This window comes from Empidonax traillii, unplaced genomic scaffold (genome assembly GCF_003031625.1).
Source record: "Empidonax traillii isolate 1590-97213 ecotype Southwest subspecies unplaced genomic scaffold, ASM303162v1 scaffold53:size2875158, whole genome shotgun sequence".
NCBI lineage: Eukaryota > Metazoa > Chordata > Aves > Passeriformes > Tyrannidae > Empidonax > Empidonax traillii.
The window spans coordinates 2,435,401-2,436,582 of record NW_020955246.1 but is presented as its reverse complement, the minus strand read 5'-3'; the positions used below and the strand labels follow the sequence as shown (position 1 = coordinate 2,436,582).

Sequence of the window (1,182 nt, the reverse complement as noted above, 5' to 3'; positions counted from 1 at the left end):
TTATAGCCAGGTGGGGCTTGGTCTCTTCTCCCAGGCAACCAACAATAGGACAAGAGGACATGGGCTCAAGCTCTGCCAGGGGAGGTTTAGGTTAGATGTTAGGAAGAAATTCTTTACAGAGAGGGTAATCAAGCATTGGAACAGCCTACCCAGAGAGGTGGTGGATTCACCATCCCTGGAGGTTTTTAAAAAGAGATTGGATGTGGCTCTTAGTGTCATGATATAGTAATTGGGAGTTGGATCAGGGGTTGGACTTGATGATCTTGGAGGTCTTTTCCAACCCAATCTATTCTATGATTCTATGATTCTATTCACCATGCACGTTAATGAACTACAGTTGTTTAAAATCACTTCTATAATGTTACCAGAAATTCAATGACTATGTGCTTTTACTCAATGTGCTTTTCAACATAGCTTTTTTACCTTCTCTCTGTGAGAGCGCTGCGACTAAAATAGAGGATAATCTGATGAAGTGGATCAGGATGGTTTTTCTCGGTCTCTTCTTCTTCCTCTTCATCTTTTTTTGGAGATGTCTGTGTTAAGATTTAGAATATACAAGTTAAGATCATATGTAAGAAAAAAATTGAGTAATTAAGCTTAGGAAAGGATTTTAGTAATTTTATTCTGTCCAGTGTATATTCACTCCCAGTATTAATCTTATTCATCAGTTTACAGCATAACCTGCAACATTATGTGCCTGTACGACTCAGAAGGAGTTAGAGTATCAGATTTTTATTCATATCTGAAGTAACTCTAGAAATTTCTCATTTGTAAGGTATTGAGAATGAGACAGTGAAAATCTTGGGGAATCCTTATTCAGCAGAAATTACATGTTTCCAGTGGATCAAACTTAAAAGTAAGACATAGCTATATTATTTAGCAGGAGAATTTCTGGAATAATTTTTAATAATATCATCAGATACATCCTATTCAGACTAGTGTTTGCTACAATATTTTCATATATAATTTCTAGTAACCTTGATTCAATGAATATAAGGACTGCTCCTTGTTGTAAACTTCAGACATTTTTTGGCAATTAGAAATGGAACATGGCACTGGCCAAAGATCAGTGTATTACCTTTACCTTACTTGTGTTATTGTCCCTTTGTAGCATTTGTAATTATTGCAGAATTAGTGTAATTATAGTAATAATAGTAATTACAGAAGTACAATTTACTTCTC

At 35.2% G+C, this 1,182-nt stretch overlaps 1 protein-coding gene across 1 annotated transcript in view; it reads right to left on the bottom strand.

The window, feature by feature from the left end:
- Nucleotides 1-1,182, bottom strand: part of RYR3 (ryanodine receptor 3) — a 224,193-nt gene that overhangs the window by 33,277 nt on the left and 189,734 nt on the right. Inside the window, exon 77 of the mRNA XM_027879319.1 lies at nt 424-533. Coding sequence (XP_027735120.1) covers nt 424-533 — 110 coding nt within the window. The remainder of the gene's footprint in view (nt 1-423; nt 534-1,182) is intronic.